This window comes from Lissotriton vulgaris, chromosome 2_1 (genome assembly GCF_964263255.1).
Source record: "Lissotriton vulgaris chromosome 2_1, aLisVul1.2, whole genome shotgun sequence".
NCBI classification, from domain to species: domain Eukaryota; kingdom Metazoa; phylum Chordata; class Amphibia; order Caudata; family Salamandridae; genus Lissotriton; species Lissotriton vulgaris.
Window position 1 is genome coordinate 1,954,615,540 of NC_141687.1, and position 19,326 is coordinate 1,954,634,865.

Sequence of the window (19,326 nt, forward strand, 5' to 3'; positions counted from 1 at the left end):
TTCTTTAGATCCCGATATTGCTGTTTTCGATGGGGGTTGGGTTTGGGGAAACCTGAACTTGGTCCTACTAGACGTCTGTTACCCGGATAAGGAGGGACTCCCCACTAGAATAGGAACTGATCTAGAAAATGAAGTATATGGATTAGGTAATTATACAATTAGCCTTATGATTCTTACTGTCGAATCCGAAGCCACACCAGTTCTACCTATTATGTCAGTACTGCCAGTCACTGGTGAATTATGTATCAAGAAGAAAGGTTCAGTACACTTAGGTCATAGTAAATGCACTACTGTGGTCGAATTCAGTGATGATGGAAAATCATCTTTCAAAGCTATCAGTCATTCCTACTTTGTTTGTGGTCATACCGCATACATACGTCTACCTCCAGATTGGGATGGTACCTGTTACATTGCATTCCTCCTGCCACCTGTTTTTCTAGCTCCTCCTGATTACCATAGAAATAGCAATCTAGTGAAGAATAGACCCAGAAGAGATGTCCCACTTGTCGACTACACAGAAACGGCATGGGAACAGTACACTGACTTTAATAAAGGATTCTTTTTCTTTTTAGGCCCTGTCCAGAATAGTAAATTAATACGCAGATTAACTAGAACACTTGAAGCCGTAGTAAATGAAACTACCTCCGCCTTAGGTAACTTAACAGAAGAGCAGTCCGCTATGCGGGTTGTTGTCCTTCAGAATCGTCTTGTAATTGACGTCATCTTGGCAGATAGAGGTGGAGCCTGTAAGGTCATCGGGTCAAGCTGCTGTGTTTTCATTCCACAAAATGCCCCATCTGTATATCAAGCTATCACCCGTCTTCATAAAATTGCAAATCAGATACATCAGAATCCAGGCACCTGGACTTGGTCCGGTTGGTTCTGGACAACGTTAACAGCTTGGGGATGGAAGATCCTATCCTTCCTAGGCATTGGCCTAGTCCTAGTATTCAGTTGCTGCCTGTGCCTGCAGTGTGGGCCAGCGATTTGTGGACTGTGTGCCACCTCTTGTATTGAACATTCCAGTTTTCACTCAAAACGTAACCGAAAGAAAGAAGAACAAATGATGTTACAAGAACAGACTGATCGATTCATGAGGATCGATATTTCATGAAGGGTCCGTAGGGAACAAGGAGGGAATGAGGAAAATTAAATTTTGGTCATGTTGTGTTCCCTAACGCGTACCCCACCGACTCCATGTACCAGCTTAAAGTGCATGTAACTTCCCTCCTGTGCCAGCTATGAAGACGCAAATACATTTGCGTCCACCGTTAACTTGTCCGCTTTCAGATCCACCTTGAATGGATTATGTAGTCCGTTCCTAAGTATGCTATGCCACCGTCTTTTTGTAGTACACTTTTCATGTATTCCTGATCTAGCAAGAGTAGGCCCTGAATTCCTGCCATCTGAACCTCTTTTGTGGCTCCTGACTCTGCCCAGGCTACCTCTGTACTCGTGAACTCTGTCCTACTTTCAGCGCGGCCCCTCGCGCTCAGCTCAAGCCTGCTTTCTGCCAAGACTGACTATAACCTTCGAGTTATCTGTTCCGCTCCCCGAGAATACATTCCTGCCTACTAGATCCTGTAAACATCCTCTCCAGCTGCAGAACCAAAGGGCCGACCTGTCTTAATGCAAGTAATTCATAGCCTCTGTTGCCATGCTCCCATGGAAGGCCCCGTGCCCCACGCTTCACATGTAGACACTCAGGCGCTTATATACGCATCCACAGTTAGCGTAGAATAGCTTCTACCCTAGAGACCTTTCCGCCCAGATAGTATAGTTCCTAAACATCAGATATCAGATATGATAGAAGTACAAGTTGATCTGACATGCCAGACTTCTGTCTCTTTCCGTCAGTGTAAATGTCAAGTCCCCTGCACCCCGTCAATCACACGTCATGCAGCTGCGCGCGCATCCAAGCCTCCGATTTCTGCTGACATTGCAACATTCTGTTAGCACCACCCCTTGGTGCCACCCACTTGCGTCACCTCTCAGTGACGTTTCTAGCACACACCTCTAGTTCACGCCTAGTTTACGCCTCTTGATGATGTACTAGTACCACGTGTATACTGTTATCTTGTCTTCTCTCAGCTGTTACGCCTCTTACATTGACTCTCATGGTATAAATCAAGTATATAAGCTATGTATTATGAATAAAATGCAGCGCTCTATCCCTTCTGACACCCCTGTGGTGGTCAGAACATGATATCCTGATTCCTTTATGAGGAATAAAACCCTTAGAAACTCTAACACCACGGACTCTGTTTTCTTTCATTCCGATTGAGTTATTATTGATTAAGTACTTACCTGCATAGAAATTAAGAGAGTAAATTAATTATTTACGTCAGAAAGATAGGTTAATTTTGTCATCAAAGAAGTGTGGCTCACGGGTTAGAGGAGGCAGACCCGGAAGCAGAGGTCAGCCCGGGACCAGGGTTCAATTCCCGGCTCGGCGGGATCTTGAGTCCTAAAATGTCCACGGACTCGACAATTCTCGTTCCGGTGCCTACTCGATTCATGGGTTCACACTCTGCGACTCTGGGCAATAGCTTGCTTAATCTCCACAACGGCCCCTCGCGGTGGGATGCCTGGCTTTCACCTTGTGGATACCCTTCCGGGGTTATCCCACAGGGGAATACCAGGACGGGTTCCCTAAGCAAGCGCTTAGATACCGGGTCGGTGATTTGCGCTATATAAATACATGTACATTTACATTTAACATGTTATCCGTCCTGCAATATGTGAAGCCATAGGTAGGTCATGGTCAGGACACAAGTTATAGCAAGCTCATTCGTTTTTATAATTTAGTTTTAGGATCCACGTAATATGAATCCCAGGCATCACCTTGTGGGGGTGTATATTGAACATTTCCATACCCCCGTGTTTCCCTGCATCCTAGTGCGGTAACCCCTGAGGTGTATATGAAAGGAGGTTCAGGATGTGAGGCAGGTGGGGATGGAGAACAATGTGGTCTTGGTGGAGATAGAGGAGGTGGTAGTGACAACAAGGTCCAGTATCGGGCTGGTGGCCTTGTCCGTCTTCTTCCTATGTTTCGCTGGAATAGTGAAGCGGAAGGCTTACTTGAAGATCAGCTGGTGTCTGGATGCTGTTGAAGCAGGAATTGGTGGGCTAGGGAGGATCCGGCCCATGTGGGAATATATAACAAGATGCTGTTGCCGAGCATCAATCTTTTCCTTCGGCATCTGCAGGACCGGATTGACTTCTGTCTGCACTGATGGCTTCGAAGCAGAGGATGAAGTCTGCAAGACTGGTGGCTATTTTGGCTTCAATGCCAAGATGTTTGTCTCCAACAGACGGATCGGCACAGAGGCAGGGGTAGGTGCCGGCTTTGATACAGGCTGAGGTCACCCATTGCATCCAACATGGCCTGAGGCCAGTGGTGTCCCAAAAGCTGAGCTATATGGATAGAGATGTGTCAAGGGGGTGCTTAGGAGGAGCTGTACTCATGACCCTTTGTACCAGTAGAATGTCCTCAAACGTTAGGTCATAGCCAAAGTTTGGTACAGTTGAGAAAACCTCATCAGAGGCCGCTAGCTGCGCTTGTTGTTACCAGCTGAGGTCTTGGGTGCCCAAAAAGTATGGGGTGTCATCTCTGCTCCTATGCAACATCTTGTGGTGAAGGCCGCAATAGTAGCAGAGTTTTCTTCAAACGGAAGGGGCGGCAGGCATGACAGGCAGCCGCTTTGTGCTCTCGTGTAGTAGTAAGGAGAGTATCTAAAGAGTGTACGTTGCATCACAGTCAAGGCATTCTCTGGAAAACAGAGTAGATGACATGGGGAGGCCCGAAGGGCAAGACCACGTGTAAGGCTGAGGCCAACCAGTAAGTCGCTCAGGACGAGGGATGCAGATGTCGACCCAAGAACTTAGAAGAGGGGATGCAAACAGAAACAATACTGATGGTGGGAGAGGAACCAGTGAAGACAGAGAAGAGCACCTCAATGTTGCCTATCCGGACACGCCTGAACGCGACGGCATAGAAAAATACCTCTAACAATTGAGTCAAAATGTTACATTTAAATGAAAATAGCGGACCTTCTATGTTCTCAAATGAATGCAGATACAGTCTTGTTTAACATGCCAGGTTTTTCTAACTTAGCAACATTTAAAGAACACCACTTCCACTTACGTCTCTGGCAAATGTGGGAGAAGACAAAAACAGTAGAATGGATTTTAAATACATTTGGCAGGAATATTAAATATATGTGTAGATGATCTTCCTTTAGGGAAGGAGGATAAGTATTTTTAAAGTTATAGGCCATTTTAACTTCGCGATATCTGTGTCCATATTAATTTTGCTGTATTTTTTTTAAAGTACTGCAGTCCATTGCGATGACAAGGCATTATGTGATTGGATAATGACTACCTTTACAAAAATTAAAGGCAGCCATGTTGTTTTAAGTACACTTTGGCTGTGTTTTGGGTGAGGGTCTTAGATATGGGTATTAGGTTTTATATATTCCCTACCGATTAATACATTATTAAAGTGATAAAAAATAGGGAAAATTATTTATAAGTTTCAATATTTCTTTTTCTTCAAGTATCCAGAGTACCGCAGTACTTCCTTGGAAGTAGCGTACTTAAAAAGAAAAATTAAAAAATAAATACAAAAAAAATAAAAAATACACTCTACTACTCTATTTTGCAAATATAGTATACGACAGTGTATTTTTTTTTAACGTATATAATTCTTTACAAAGAGGTCTATGGAGTAGCGAAGTAGTACCTATAAATTAATACGTTACTTAAAACGTTTTTATTTCAAATTACTTCGCTAAAAAATTATAAACATACTGTACTATGCTACATTTTGCTAATATAACGCACTACAGTTTGTTTTAAATTTTTCATATTTTTAAAAAAAATTCTGCTACTACCACAATACTTTACAGGCACAAGTGCGGTTGTCCAAAAGATGTTTAAAAACTATATAGGAAAATATCAATTAATTACACAACCTATTACCGCTGTAGTAAAGTGGTAATAGGTAGGGAACAACAATATTACCTCTATGCCAGAATGCAGCCAAAGCGTGCTGAAAACTACATGGCTGCCTTTTACATTTTGTAAAGACAGCCATTACCCAATCATATGCTGCCTTGTTATAGGCATGCACCGCAGTATACAGTGGCAAATAATTTAACTGAGTATTTTGACACCTATAACTGAAACTCTACTTAAACTATTTATACTTGCTACCAAAACATTAGCATTTGCACCCCATAATCTATATTCCTGTCACATTACAACTACATCCGTTCACCCACTTTCACGCTAAGTCTGTTTAAAGTACCATACTCTACTCTATGCCACTCCACTTTACGCTATTCGACTCTATGCCACTATACTGTACCTGACTTCACTCTATGCCACTCCACTGTACACTACACAACTCTATGCCACTCCACTTCAAATCACTCCGCTCCAAGCAAATCCACTCCAAACCACTCCACTTTACATGATTCCACTCTACGCCACTCCACTGTATGCCACTATATTCTACGCCACTCCACTGAACGCTACTCCACTATACATCAATCCAGTCCACGCAACTCCACAGTATGCCACCCCAGTCTACACTATTTCACTGTACACCACTCTACAGTATGCTATCCCACTGTATGTCACTCCACGACCCTCCATGGCACTCTATGCTATTCCACTCACCACTCTAGTCTATCCACCTCCTCTCTATGCCACTCCACTATACGCTATTCCACTGTACGCCACTCTACCCAACTCCATTCCACGTCACTCAACTGTACTCCGTTCAACAACACTGCACTCTAATAAACAGTCTATGCCCCTCCACTCTACCACTCTATACTCCAGTCTAAAGAACTTTAATGTACAACAATGTACTCCTGACAATGCGAGTTAACAGCACCCTACTCTATGCCACTATACAACATTCTATGTCCACGGGGCAGTTATGTATGAACCTTTGAAGCCGGGACACTCCTGTTGGAGTAGCAGTGCGCTTTACAAGTAAAAGTCATTCATTCATTCATTCATTCTACTCCACTCTACAATACTTTACGCAACTCCCTCTACGCTGCTTCACCCTACTTTACTATCCTCTATTGCACACTACTGCACTCTACTCCGCTGGAAACGGAATTTCGTTTCAGGGTCCTCTGATCAGTTTATATCCTTTTAATTCAAAGATTTTCATGGGATAAGGTGCCACACACCCACGTCAAGCCCTGAAAGCCTTGGGAGCTTCCATTGCAGTGAATTAGCAGCCATATTCAAATTACACAAGAATAATTACTGGCCTCAGTAAAAAAAACAAAGTCAACAAGCCAATGAACAGAAAGATATAAAATGCCTCTAAGTTTCTTACCTGAACAAAGCTGTGAGGAGTGTAGCTACAAATCCCATGGAAAGTAGACTCCTAGCAGTCCTGTTAGAACCAACAGACTTGCCTTTCCCACTTTTCTCCTTTAGAATGTCAGATAATTTACTGTAGCATCGGAACAAGCCGAGCACATCTTCAAACCTGCTCTTGCTGATAGGACAAAAACAAAAATATATGAATAGCCAATATTCTTACAGTACATAAGCTTACATTTAATTAGAAATGGAAATGGATATAAAGCAGCTGACATAAATATATCTTATAAATAGTATAGGAACAGAAGTTGGAGAACGGAGAGACACAGAAGAACCCAAATCTCAAGCGATTGTAATCAAACTCCGCTCTAGTTATCCACCAACGTCATGGAAGTGACAGAAATGAACCAATGTCATATCAGGCTGAGACAAATGCAACTACAAAACGGGTGACATATTTGTCCAAAAACCACTAAAAACAGCTTAGCTGGAGATTTTCTGCAGAACAGAAAGCCCTTATGGCACTTCGGCTGCCACAAATCATTAAGCATTTAAAGTTTTCTAGAAAAGACGACATTGTGCACTAACCAAATAATTGTTACAATGTATGAACCTTTCTAATCCTAACAAGTGCTTTACTAACATGAGCTTGACTAACCTAGGTGTATAATCATCACATGAATGTTTTTTCTCACAGGGCGAGGTACATGAAAGGGAAAATCACCCAGATAGTGTGAAATTGGGGGCGAAGGGGTTAGAAACCTGTAATAAAACTAAAAAATCTACTGAAGGGAACCCAGTAGTAAACATTGTAAAAGTCTAATACATTGAAATATCAATATTAAGACATATATGTGCCTGTGAGCCCCTGCGCACATGTCCAAGCTTTTACTATAAGACGGACTATATAAGTACACTTCCAGAGGGGTTCATAAACTTTGCTTCAAAAATGAATGTCAAGTGAGTTGGCATTTACTTGTGTTGGTTCAAATCACAGACTCTCAGTTTCTGCTCGATAGGAGTACCGCTTAAGAGTTGGAAATGACAAAACTGGGACTGTTGCCAACTGCAGGCTGAAAGGGGATGTGAACACCTACTCCTAGTCCTAGTCCTCTCTCTAGTCGCAGCGTACAATCTTGTGAACTGACATTAAATGCTTTAGTATTCCCACAAGAGGAAATAGAAAGAAATTCTCTCTTTAGAAGTGTGGAAATGTGTGATCTCGGGCAACTTACGCAGTGGTCAGTGCTGGAAGCCAGGCCTCTTCTTTGCCCAGCTGGGAGCACAGTCGTGCGGAAGCAGCTTGCCAGGAAGAACACTTGAAAGAAAGGATGGCAACACGGGGCGGAGGACAGCAGGACAAGCTCTTGCTTTAAGATAGTGGAAAGGGGCGGAGAGTCTGCTGCCAAGGGCTGAAGCAGCACAGCTCTGAAGAGGGAGAGGTGATTAGCAGGCCCATGAAGATGGAGCCAGTCACATCTTCACCACCCAGTCGGAGTGGAACCTGGGTGAAGAGGAATACATTAGGATGGAGGCTGGCTCTGCCATGGAGAAGATACAGTGAGGACGCAACATGTGAAGGGAGTCTAAAGGGAGAGCGGTGCCTAGGTGTTTACTTTGCAGTCAGAAGAAGCTCAAGCATTGGAGCTCCTGCATGCAAGAAGTGAAGTGTATCAAGAAGACATCACTGAACCACCAACCACGGTATAAGGTGCGGTACTGGATGTAGGGAGATTCAAGGACCAAACTGTACTCAAGTAGAATGAGTGAGATGCACTAGACAAAAGGGTACTGAGTTGCACTTAAATGGACCCAACACCCACAGGTAGCTGAAAGACTGCAAAAAAAAATCAACAGAGATCCCTCATATGCCTGTTTGTTTGGCGTGTACTGGCTGTGGTAGTTATTAAGTGATTGCCTAAATCAGGTAAATAGGACTTAAGAGGGCAGGAGAGTCGCAGCCTCAACTGAAAGAGGCAGGCAGAAGCATACACAGGATAAGGTTAGACAAACTTTCAAACTCTTACAGAGAAGGTGCAGAGTTGAAGTGAGAATTGTGACAACTGAGGCCAAGGAATGCTAGAACCAAGCAGGCTGTACATCCCACACTTAGGGTGACAGACTTGAGTCAAGGTACCCGGATTCATGGTGAGTGAGTGCCCATGCTCGATTAAGCTTGAAATCCAAGTATAGTGAAGAGAAGGGAGTAGACATCCCAACAAAACAAAATAGGTCAAAATATCAATCAATCAATCAATAGAATTTGTATAGCGCGCTACTCACCCGTTAGGGTCTCATGGCGCTGAGGGGAGGGGGGGGGGGTCGCTACTGCTCAAACAGTCAGGTCTTGAGTTGTTTCCTGAAGGAGAGATGGTCCAGGGTCAGCCGTAGGTGAGTGGGGAGGGAGTTCCATGTCTTGACTGCCAGGTAGGGGAAGGATCTTCCTCCGACGGTGGATTTGCGGATTCGTGGGACGGAGGCGAGGGCAAGGCTGGCGGAACAGAGCTGGCGGGTGGGTGTGTAGAATGTGAGTCGGCTGTTGAGGTACTTCGGGCCTGTGTCGTGGAGAGCCTTGTCTGCGTGGGTGAGGAGTCTGAACGTGATCCTCTTGTTGACGGGAAGCCAGTGCAGGTCCCTCAGGTGGGCCGAGATGTGGCTGCGGCGAGGGACGTCCAGGATGAGTCGTGCCGAGGCGTTCTGAATGCGCTGGAGTCTTTTCTGGAGTTTGGCTGTGGTTCCAGCGTAGAGGGTGTTCCCGTAGTCCAGACGGCTGGTGACGAGGGCCTGGGTCACCGTCTTCCTGGTTTCGTTGGGGATCCATCGGAAGATCTTTCGGAGCATGCGCAGGGTGTTGAAGCAGGATGACGAGACGGCGTTGACTTGCTTGGTCATCGTGACGGAGGAGTCCAGGATGAAGCCCAGGTTGCGTGCGTGGTCCGTTGGCTTCGGTGCGGTGCCCAGGGCAGGGGCCACCAGGAGTCCCAGGTGGAGGGAGATGGTCCGAGGATGAGGACTTCCGTCTTGTCAGAGTTCAGTTTCAGACGGCTGAGCTTCATCCATTCCGCGACGTCTTTCATTCCTTCCTGGAGGTTGGCGGTGGCGGTGGCGGGGTAGTTGGTGAGGGAGAGGATCAGCTGGGTGTCGTCGGTGTAGGAGATGATGTTGAGGTTGTGTTGGCGTGCGATGGCTGCGAGAGGTCTCATGTAGAAGTTGAAGAGGGTGGGGCTGAGAGGATCCTTGCGGAACGCCGCAGATAACTTCGGTGGCCGAGGATCGGAACGGGGGGAGGCGGACTCTCTGGGATCTTCCGTTGAGGAACGAGATGATTCACTCCAGGGCCGCTCCTTGGTTTCCGGTGTTGCTGAGGCGCTGTATCAGGGTGCGGTGGTATACAGTGTCGAAGGCTGCTGAGAGGTCCAGGAGGATGAGGGCAGCAGTTTCTCCGTTGTCTAGCATGGACCCAATGTCATCGGTGGCTGCGATGAGGGCGGTCTCGGTGCTGTGGTTTACTCGGAACCCGGACTGTGAGGGGTTGAGGGATCCGTTGGTCTCGAGGAAGGTGGAGAGTTGTCTGTTGACGGTCTTCTCGATGACTTTGGCTGGAAAGGGGAGGAGCGAGATGGGGCGGAAGTTCTTGAGGTCCGTGGGGTCCGCGGTGGATTTCTTCAGGAGGGCACTCAGTTCGGCATGTTTCCGAGTCTCCGGGAAGGTGGCGGATGCGAAGGAGCTGTTGATGATGTTCCAGAGTTGGGGTGCGATGATGGAGTTGGCTTTGTTGAAGATGTGGTGTGGGCAAGGGTCGGTAGGGGAGCCGGAGTGGATGGTGTTCATCAGGCGGGTGGTGTCTTCAGTGCTGACCGGGGTCCAGTTGCATAGGGTGGTGGTGGGGGGCGTTGGTTCGGTGGTTGGGTCCGTGGTCTGCACGCCGAAGCTGTTGTGTGTGTCGGCGATCTTGCGGTGGAAGAACGAGGCGAGTGAGTCGCAGAGGTCTTGCGAGGGTGTGATGTCGTTGTTGCAGGCGCTGGGGTTGGAGAGCTCTATAACGATGCTGAAGAGTTCCTTGCTGTTGTGGGTGTTGTTGTCCAGACGTTCTTTGAATGTTGTCTTCTTGGTGGTGCGGATCAGCTGGTGGTGTTTGCGGGTGGCGTTCTTGAGGGCGGTCATGTGTTCTGCTGTCTGGTCGTGGCGCCAGGCTTTCTCGAGGGCGCAGCAGGTTTTCCTGGAGTTTTTGAGTTCGTTGGTAAACCACAAAGCTTTCCTGCTGTCGGGTCTGCTGGGAGGATTCTTCAGTGGTGCGAGTTTGTCGGCGCAGTTGATGAGCCACTGTGTGAGGTTGCGGGCTGCTTCGTTGGGGTCCGTCGTGTTGGTGGGCAGGTTCTGGCTGAGGGCGGTGGTGAGCTGGTCGGCGGTGATCTTACTCCAGTTTCTGCGGGGAACCTGTTGCGGGTGGTGGTGGGTCGTGGTTCTCCTGAAGCTGAAGTGGACCCAGCTGTGGTCTGTCCAGTGTAGTCCGGATGAGTGGCTGAAGGAGATGTGCTTGCTGGAGGAGAAGATGGGGTCAAGCGTGTGGCCGGCGTAGTGGGTGGGGGTGTTCACCAGTTGCTTGAGTCCGAGGTTGGCGAGGTTATCCAGCAGGGCGGCGGTGTTGCAGTCCTCGTTGTTCTCCAGGTGGAAGGTGGAACATACAGACTCTAGAAGGCATAGTGAGGGATGCCTACCTAACAGGAACATTTCAGATATGGAAGGTGGAACGATCATTTGATGGAAAAGATGCAGAAGCAACAATGAACATGCACACGTAGGTAAAGGTTGTTTAAGTTAAGAATGGACTTCAATCAATCAAGGATTTATAGAGTGCGGCAAATCTCCTGTGAGGATCTCAAGGCGCTGGAGTAGGGAACTGCGATGCAGTGATTGTTCATTCGAACAAACAGGTCTTGAGTCAATTTTTTAATTCCCGGATCGATGCGGTGGCCCTGAGGAGTAGGGGATGGTTGTTCCAAGCTGTGGCCGCCAGATGTGAGAAGGAGCATCTTCCGCTTTTGCTTTGGTAGATCCAGGGAGTGTTTGTAAGGAAGGAAGCGGAAAGTAGGTGTCTAGTCGGTTGGTGGAAGGTCAAGTGTTTGTTGATGTATGCTGGTTCTTCGTCATGCAGGTTTTTGTATGCAAGGTCAACATCTTGAACTGGCATCTTGTAACGGGGTGTACACGAGGTCCCCAGTCACCGGACCGACACCACCGCCTACAACTACCAGAATGCATTGTGACAGGGGGGACTCCGGGGATGAGGACAGCAATGTACTTTTACCATACTCCCCTGTCTCTCTCCCCTCTCAGGACACTGAAGCCGGTATTGCCGATAATGCTGGCGAGGACTGGCCCTTTAACTCATGGCAGGAGGCGGACTGGGAGGAGTCGGCATACTACGCATTTCCGACAAAAGGACTCCGCCCCGAGGCACAGGTGTGCTTGATCACCCGGAGGACGGAGGATGAAGGAGAGGAGCGGACTGAGTGCGAGGAGAATACGGAGACCGGAGGAGAGGACGGCGAGAGAAGAAGGAGATCGGAGGAGGCAGTAGAGAGTAAGAGAGGCGGAGGACGAGAGCGGCGTGGAACATCAGAGGCCGGGGGAGAGACGGAGAGGCACCTACAGGAAGCAGAGTCGGCGCCTGCTACGGACGGAGAGAAGCCAGGAGGCCACCGTTCCCGCGAGTCGCCCAGCCACTCACCCAGGGGAGGTGCGTGGCTTTCACAGGTGCGTGACCGATTGCGGGGCTGGGTGGATCTTAGAGGTACATTAGGTACCAGACCACGGGAAACCTAACATCCCGGGACCCCTACCCTGTGCACACGCCCCTCCCATTCACGATAGTGCACATTTGTGATTCAGAGCACCGGTGGTTTCCCTCACTCCCTTACCCTGACATCGAGTTCTAATACAGATAGCTGATACCTCCCTTGTTCTCTTTTTGCCTTCTGGGGAACGAGAACCCTGCATTCGCAGCGACGGACTCCGACGAGGAAGAATCACCCCCTCGAAGCCCGGAAGGGGTCCGAGAGAAGGAGAAGGTCACCCGACGAAGGCGTAGCAGGAGTAGATCCCCAAGGAGATTCAACCCGATTAGGAAGAGTTGTACTGATCACTGGTTTACTTCAATAAAACCTTCTTTACCATAAGCCCGCCTGTTGCCAATAACTGAACCCCAGCCGACCCCCAGCGTCACACATCTCTTCTGGATCAGAAGCCAGTGTAGCTTCTTCAGGTGCAGTGTGATGTGGGTCCATCTGGGGAGGTTGAGGATGAGCCTTGATGCTGAGTATTGCATTGTCTGCCATCTCTTTAGGAGGTGTGCAGTGATTCCTACGTAGAGTATGTTCCCATAGTCCAGCCTGCTGGTGACGAGGGCCTGCGTGACTGTCCTTCTGGTTTTGAATGGGAGCTAACTTAAGATCTTGAAAAGCATGCATAGAGTGTAGAAGCAGGCGAATAAGACTGTGTTTACCTGTTTCTTCATAGATAGCTTGCTGTCCAAGAAAATGCAGAGGTCGATGGCAAGGTCTGCCGGGGTAGGGGATTAGCCGAGTTCAGCAGGCCACTATGTGTCATTCCATGGAAAAGTGTTGTTCCCAAAGATGAGGAATTCCGTCTTGACTGTGTTGAGCTTGACACAGTTTTTTTTTTATATTTCTTTATTGAGAGTTTTGTTTTTGTTGTTGTCACATGGTACATCATTGTGTATTGGCCAGTGATACATTATGTCAGGTGTACACAGGTATTCTGGCAATTTAAACATGTTGTGGGGCAATCCACACATTGTACATCTCATATTCAGGTAAGAAACAACATTGTTTATGTGGATAGTAAGCCCCAGTTGAGCTGACTTAAATTGGGTAAACTAGCCCACGCCAGATGCCTATATAGATGGGATTCCGCAGGGCTGCAGACTGGTGTAAAGCCCCCCACTCTATCCTGGTGTACCTCACTAATTAGTGCCCATATATGAGCTCCTAATGTGTAGGAGCCTACTCTCTGGTGATTGGGGGTAAACGTGAACTTGTGAACTACAGGGAGGGGTAGAGGGGGGTGGTTAGAAAGGGGGTGGGTGGGGGGGCTGCTAAAAATATATACTCAATGATAAGTAACCGTTATATGGCGATTTCCCTTTTCTCTGCGCGAGCTCTGCGGTATCGGAATCGGGGGGAAGGGGACGCGGAACAAGGGCCGCACCCTCTATCAGCAGTCGGGGCTCCAGCCTAAAGGGGATCTAGTGCATGCACGATCTACCAGTGAACCTATCTATTGCGTAATGGCATTCACTTGCGCTATCGGGACAGGAGTGGGGTGTGAGACTGAGATGGGGTAGCCCCGGGTGAGTTTTCCTGTGTCTTCTCCTGCGTGAATTGGTACAGGAGTTGTGCCCATTCCATCGAGATGGGATGTTTCCGGGTCCCCTTCACCACCTCTGCCCTTAGTGTTGCCTCCTCCGCCGTTCCCCATTTTTTGACTGCTCATATCCAGGCTGTCACTGGAGGCCCTTCCGGTGCTCTCCAGTACATGGCTATACCCCGTTTCGCTAGGAGTATAGCTAGGGACGCAAACCTGCACTGTACTTTCTATGTCTTCCGCCTGTGGAAGATCCCCAAGGTACTCGCCTCACATGTGGCAATATGCTGGAGGTGGACTCTCCCCTCCAGAGCCCGATGTACTTTACCCCAGTATGACTGATTTACAGGACAATCCCAAAACATGTGTTTGAATTGCGCTTCGGGCACTTGACATCTGGGGCATTCAAAATGTGTGTCTGGGTAGAAGCGGTGAAGCTTATGAGGTGTTAAATATGCACAGTGCAATATATTGAATTGGATGTTTTTGAATCACACGTTCCGTGAAACCTTCTTTGGGTACTCTAGGGCCTTTTCCCATTTCCGGTCGTTAAGCACGCGTCCCAAATTATCTTCCCACTTTTGGCGAAGGGCTGATAGCGGGGTTGTAGTCAGTTCCCTTATCGCCTTAAATTGTAAAAAAAATTGATACTTGTATAGCGCACTACTCACCCGCCTTATAATGCCAAGTGACTAAATGTCTGCCCCTGCCGATACGGAGGATGGTGTGGAACACTGGGTGCGTTGGCGGCTCCCCGTCGGTTAGATCCCAGCATTGTCGTGCACTGTCTACCAACCGTCTGCGTACTAGGAATTGTACTGGGGGTAGCTCATAGTCATTCTGCATTTGGGCATACGTCTTCAACCGTCCGTCCTCGAATAGCGCCTCCATCTCCGTCACCTCGCTCTCAGTCTATATCCGTAGGGTTCCGGATGTGAAATAATTCTCTTTCTGTGGGAACCCCACCAGCGGGAGTACTGGGGAGTAAAGAGGCTGTCCCCTCGACATACGGTGTATGCGCATCATGCATTTGCGAGCAATCGCTATCTGTAGGGGGTGTGTGCTCGTCAGCCTGGTTCCTGGCATCAGCAGTCGTCGAATAGCCGGGCGGGGTAACTGACCGTTATTAGTTACCGTCTCTTCTATGTGGCGCTCTGCTGTCCAGTGGGACAGACACTGCAGCTGTGCCGCCAGAAAATAAGCTTCGAACGAGGGGGCCCCTAACCCTCCTTGTGTTGTGGGTAAGTAGAGGGTTCATAGAGCGACTCTGTGTCTTCCCCACACCCCCACATATTAATGTTGTGAGTAGTGTGTCAAGTTCCTGGAAAAAGGAGCAAGGGGGCAGCACCGAGAGATTAGTAAAGAAGTAAAGTAATCTGGGTAACATAATCATTTTTGCTAGAGCTACTCGCCCTATGTGGGCCAAGGGCAGAGTTTTCCAGAAGGCTACTGCCGCTCGAAGTCCAGCTAATACTTTGCGATGGTTCCCTTCATAGAGGTCTTCAGGGGAATGGTACAGTCGCACTCCGAGGTATCTGGGTGCCACCGCACCCCAATCGAGCGTCTGGGGTCCCAGCCTGATCTCCGGGGGGAGCTAGGTGTGGGCTGAGAGGAAAGACCATTGATTTTTCCCAATTAACTTTGAGCCCGGAGACATCCGTCAAGTTCTCTAATATTGTCCATATGGGCGTGAGATCTCTTGTGACATCTCGCACATAAATTAAAAGATAGTCGGCGAACAGCGATACACAATGGATCGTGTTAGCTATCGGGATACCCCAGTCGTTTCCCTCCTGCCTTAAACGGATAGCCAGTGGTTCCACTGCCAAAGCAAACAGCAGGGGGGACTTGAGCTTGACACAGTTGCCCTCCACCCAGTTGGCGACCTTCATTATGCATCTGTGGAAGTTGGCTCTGGTGGTGGAGCGGTCTTCTGACAGCGAGAGGATGAGCTGGGTGTCATTGGTATAGGAGAGGATGCTGAGTTCATGCAATCGGACGGTGTAAGCCAGGAGGGTCATGTACGGGTTGATGAGAGTGGATCTGAGGGGCGATCCTTGGGGGATGATGCAGATGATCTTCTTGGGTTCCAGGGTGAATGGTGGGAGACTGATTCTCTGGGTTCTTCTGGTGATGTTCAAGGGAATCTCCTTGGATTCCGATGTGGTGGAGTCTGTTGCTCAAGATGTGATGGGAGACGGTGGCGAAGGCAGCTGACAGGGCCAGGAGGATGAGGGCTGCCATTTTCCAGGAGGGTCATGATGTTGTCAGTGGCTGTGATCAGGGCTGTCTCTGTGCTCTGCTTGGCTTGGAATTCGGATTTTGAGGGGTCCAGGAGGTTGTTGTGTTCCAAGTGTTTTGTGAGATACTGGTTGATTTTCTACTTAAGAATCTTCGCTGGAAAGAGGAGCAGGGAGCTGGGCCAGTAGCCCTTTCGTTCTGCTGGGTCCACGCTTCAGCAGATGCCTCACTTCTGCGTGTTTCCAGTCCTCTTGAAAGGAGGCCGAGGTGATGGAGTTGTTCAGGACTTTCTTGAGCTCGTCGCCAATCGTCTTGCTCTTGAGGTTGAAGATGTGGAGGGGAAAGGGGTCCGTAGGTGCTGCAGAGTGCATGGAGTTCATGATGGAGACTGTGGTGTCAGAATCGGTCTATTGTGGGCCGCTGTCCGCGCAATGCGTGGTGTTTGGGTGACCTCAGGCTTTGGAACTTCAATTCCCATAGGGCCAAGGGTTAAGCGACGTAGGATGATGCCGCGCAGTCCCGGAACTTAGGCCTGAACACACGGGAGAACAGAGCCGATAATTCGCCGTGTGGAGCAGAGCTGAGGAGAAGTTCGTCAGTTCCTTGGGGAAACCGTGAGTAAGGAGTTTCCGTGTGTTCACCGGCTGGGAACACACGGCGTAGAGACAAGTGGTGCATAGTATTATTTTGGTCAGGAACAGGACGAGGCAACGTGTGTCCCGTCTTCTAAAATACCTGACTGAAGTGCCTGTGTTTGTTTTCCGGGGTGAAAAGAGACTCGCGGCTGCAGTCTCTTTCAGGAGTTTACTTTGGATAAAGCCCCATTTCGGATTGAATTGGTCATATGACTATTGTGTTTATCGGACTATGAACTGTGTGTGAGAGAAACTATTTTCCCCGATACACAAGGGAAGTATCGGACTGGTACTTGCAGAAGAGTGCCGTGATCACTCCAACTAAGGGGGTGCCAACTCTAATGAGTGTATTCATTTATTCTTTTGTTGGCGGAGAGAAATATGATTTAAAGGTGCAGTGAACCTTCAACACAACGTTTATGCTTGGTACTTTCGACAACCTCTTTGTGCTTTGTTTTATGGTACAGGAGAGGACCTTGGGGGTGCCTAGTTATATTGGAAAAGTGGAGTAAGGCAGAACAATGTCAGAAATTGGTAGGTGAGGGGTTGCAAGAAGTGCATGGTATTAGTGAGATTGCAGTATCCCTCATGTACATACTTTTGTTTTTTTCTATTATCAGATTACTACCACTGATAGGACCCTACCAACCTCTCCTGTAGACAAGATTATGTATTTTCCTTTTCAGGTAGGATTGTGTTAAAGTATGAACAAGAAGCTACCATTTAAATAGAGTTAGAGTTCTAGAGCAGACAGGGAGGGGTGTGACTCTAACACCTTGTCTTTGTCGTTTCAGATCTCCCTCCCCGCTGTCCCATTCCTTTCCCGAGCTCACGGAACCATCCTCTTGGTCTGTGATACATACCGGGCCACGGGGTGGTTGCGTGGGTGTAGGTATAGGTCTCTCAACACAGCCCCGAGGAGAAGTGTGACGGAGCCTGACATGTGGCTTGAGATGTGAGAGGGTCCCAATTGGTGAGTAGGTGTTTGCGGTTAGTGTTCATGTGTGTGAGCGGCAGCCCAACTGGTATTAAAACTACCAAGGGGGTCAGCGGCCACAGAAGCACTCAGAACCCTCCATTGGCTGCCCATACATAAAAGGATTCTCTTCAAAATCTTAGTAATCCTCTTTATAACCATCAGGGCAACAGGACCCTAATACGTAAGGTCCAGAATTAAACCATATATCACTCAACGGCTCCTGCGATCGTCCTTGGAAAACCTTCTAGCACCTCCCTCCCCTTCCACCTGTCATCCAGAGGGGGAAAGTCAATGGCAGTCCTAGGAACTAAAGCCTGGAATAGCTTGCCCATCCAGCTGAGACTGGCGCAGTCTGAACTCATGTTTAAGAAACTCTTAAAAACATGGCTTTTTGCTGCCCCAAACCATATAGTGCTATCACTCATCTGATCCTTATACCGGACTGGGCTCACTAATTTCCTCACCACAGACTCCCCGCTTTCGATAGCACCATTATGCTCTTCGGAGTGAATGCTCTGCTTTATAAATGCTCTCATTCATTCATTCATTCCGAAGGTGAAAAGAGACTGTGACTTGATCAAAGGAATAGGAATTATGGCAATGAAGAGCTCCCTTGCCAGATACCAGAAGATCTTTCTGCTGTCGTTGGTGTGTTTTTGCTGCCTGTAAAACCTCTTTGTTGAACATTCATGGTGTTATACACAGATATTTTAATTAAGGGGTGGTTCAAAACATAATATAATTTATTTACACACTATGGTCAAAAAGTCCTACAGCTCAATCTTCCTCATGATCCCACAACTGAGGCATGGCTGGTGACCAAATGAGGTCACCTTGATTCAGCTCCCTTCTATCATACATCTTTAAGCTCCTTCAACCTGTCAAGACAACGTGGCACATATCCTTTCCTTGGTCAGTGAGAGCACTTCTCACTTCATGAGTTGTCAGATATCCACAGTTTTTTCTGTTAAAAGTATTGTCTCAATGTCCAAAATGCAGCATATTTGTTTGAACCTACACAAACATGAAAATAAATTTGCTCATAACAAAATAGACAGTAAATTAAAAGCTCTTTTAATAGTCCACCCTGGGCATGCCACCATATCCTTGTTTTCAACAGTTGGGTAGAATTTTGGTCCCACCCAGAGCACACTATGTCTCACTATAATTATCAACAAACAACAAGATTTCATTGTTTCAATGCTTTACGACTCTTTTTTGGAAACTAGATATCTTACCTATAATTCGCTACAGTAAAATTGTGCTCCATCAGAACTTCACAAACGCCCATAACTAAAATGGCGTAGATATTGTTTTTGACACCAACACTGGAGGTCGATGAGAAATCTGCAGATTTATCCTTAAACAAAAAAGCAAGCAATTAAAAACTGGAATAATTTTCCAAAATAATATTGTAGGGGAAAGTAAATATCATCTGGATATCTAAAATAGTTCTACATACCAATTCAAAATCCTCCAAATCACTTTTGATCATTCGTCTTGTGATTGACTCCAGCATTTCATCCAAGTCATGTTGTAGACCCATGTGATCATCATCATCATCATCTTCATCTTCTAACCCTTTAGTCTGACGCACACGGTTGTTGTACCAGGCCAGACAGTGCTGGACACAGCATATTAAATGTGCCTATTTCAGACAATGGTGAAGCTATTAGCACACAATTATTACTAACATAACTAATAATGCCACACATACAAAACTGCATAACT

General features: G+C 47.5%; 1 protein-coding gene across 1 annotated transcript in view; it reads right to left on the bottom strand.

Annotated features, from left to right (window-relative positions):
• FANCI (FA complementation group I) overlaps positions 1–19,326 on the bottom strand; it is a 636,131-nt gene that overhangs the window by 302,968 nt on the left and 313,837 nt on the right. The window contains exons 21-23 of the mRNA XM_086958134.1: positions 19,058–19,243; positions 18,834–18,955; positions 6,365–6,529 (exon numbers count right to left, since the gene is read on the bottom strand). Of these exons, the coding sequence (XP_086814260.1) occupies positions 6,365–6,529; positions 18,834–18,955; positions 19,058–19,243 (473 nt within the window). The remainder of the gene's footprint in view (positions 1–6,364; positions 6,530–18,833; positions 18,956–19,057; positions 19,244–19,326) is intronic.